The sequence below is a fragment of the Penaeus monodon genome, chromosome 23, assembly GCF_015228065.2.
Source record: "Penaeus monodon isolate SGIC_2016 chromosome 23, NSTDA_Pmon_1, whole genome shotgun sequence".
NCBI classification, from domain to species: Eukaryota; Metazoa; Arthropoda; class Malacostraca; order Decapoda; family Penaeidae; genus Penaeus; species Penaeus monodon.
This window is the reverse complement of record NC_051408.1, coordinates 21,772,247-21,772,989: the sequence shown is the minus strand read 5'-3', so window position 1 is coordinate 21,772,989 and position 743 is coordinate 21,772,247. Positions and strand designations below refer to the sequence as shown.

Here is a 743-nt window from a genome sequence, read left to right as displayed (position 1 = left end):
CAGAGTTGAGAGGAATGTATTTATGTACATATTAGGCGAATGATACCCCTAATGAAAGTTTCTCTTTGTTTACTGATGTAAATTTGTTTAAAATATCAATGTATTCATTTGTTATTTTAATCTTTTTCACTAAGGACTTTTTTGGAGTCTAGTGGTATCCATGGTAGCCCAAATTATTTTTCCCCAGTAGACCTGTCCTCACCCAGATGATACCAAATCACCTTCTGTCCTATATCCTCTTCACTGATATTTTCCCTGCTGATAAATTTCTTCATCCATGGCGAGTGTTTCACGGCCGCTCCTTGCGCTAATATTCCGGTGACGTAGACATCATCCACCCACAGGAACGGAACCCGCGCGGCCGCACTCAGAAGACTTGGGATCACGTGAGTATGCACTACCCAGGCAGCTCCCATACAGTACTCAGGATAGGTACCGCTGGGATAGTCTTCGTACTGGACTGCCCAGCGTCCCTGGCGCTGGACTCTAGAGCCCTTCCATGGGTAGCAAAGGAACTTGTTCTTTTCTCTCGAGAGCCTTCTCCTGAGGAGGGATGTAAGGAGAAAAAGGGGCCACCAACACATCGTCGTCCCGCGTGGAGCGTCCAGGGCACGGGGGAGCGTGTCCCGGGTCACCACGCCAGAGATGCGAGGGCCTTGAAGCTAACAACTCGTAGGTGTCGGTATAAAATTTTCCCCGGAAGACAAAGGGGACAGAAAAGACTTAAGAAAAGATCAAAGGCC

At 47.9% G+C, this 743-nt stretch overlaps 1 protein-coding gene across 1 annotated transcript in view; it reads right to left on the bottom strand.

Moving 5' to 3' along the window:
* Positions 1-743, bottom strand: part of LOC119588185 — a 20,180-nt gene that overhangs the window by 17,283 nt on the left and 2,154 nt on the right. The window contains exon 3 of the mRNA XM_037936887.1: positions 203-543. Coding sequence (XP_037792815.1) covers positions 203-543 — 341 coding nt within the window. The remainder of the gene's footprint in view (positions 1-202; positions 544-743) is intronic.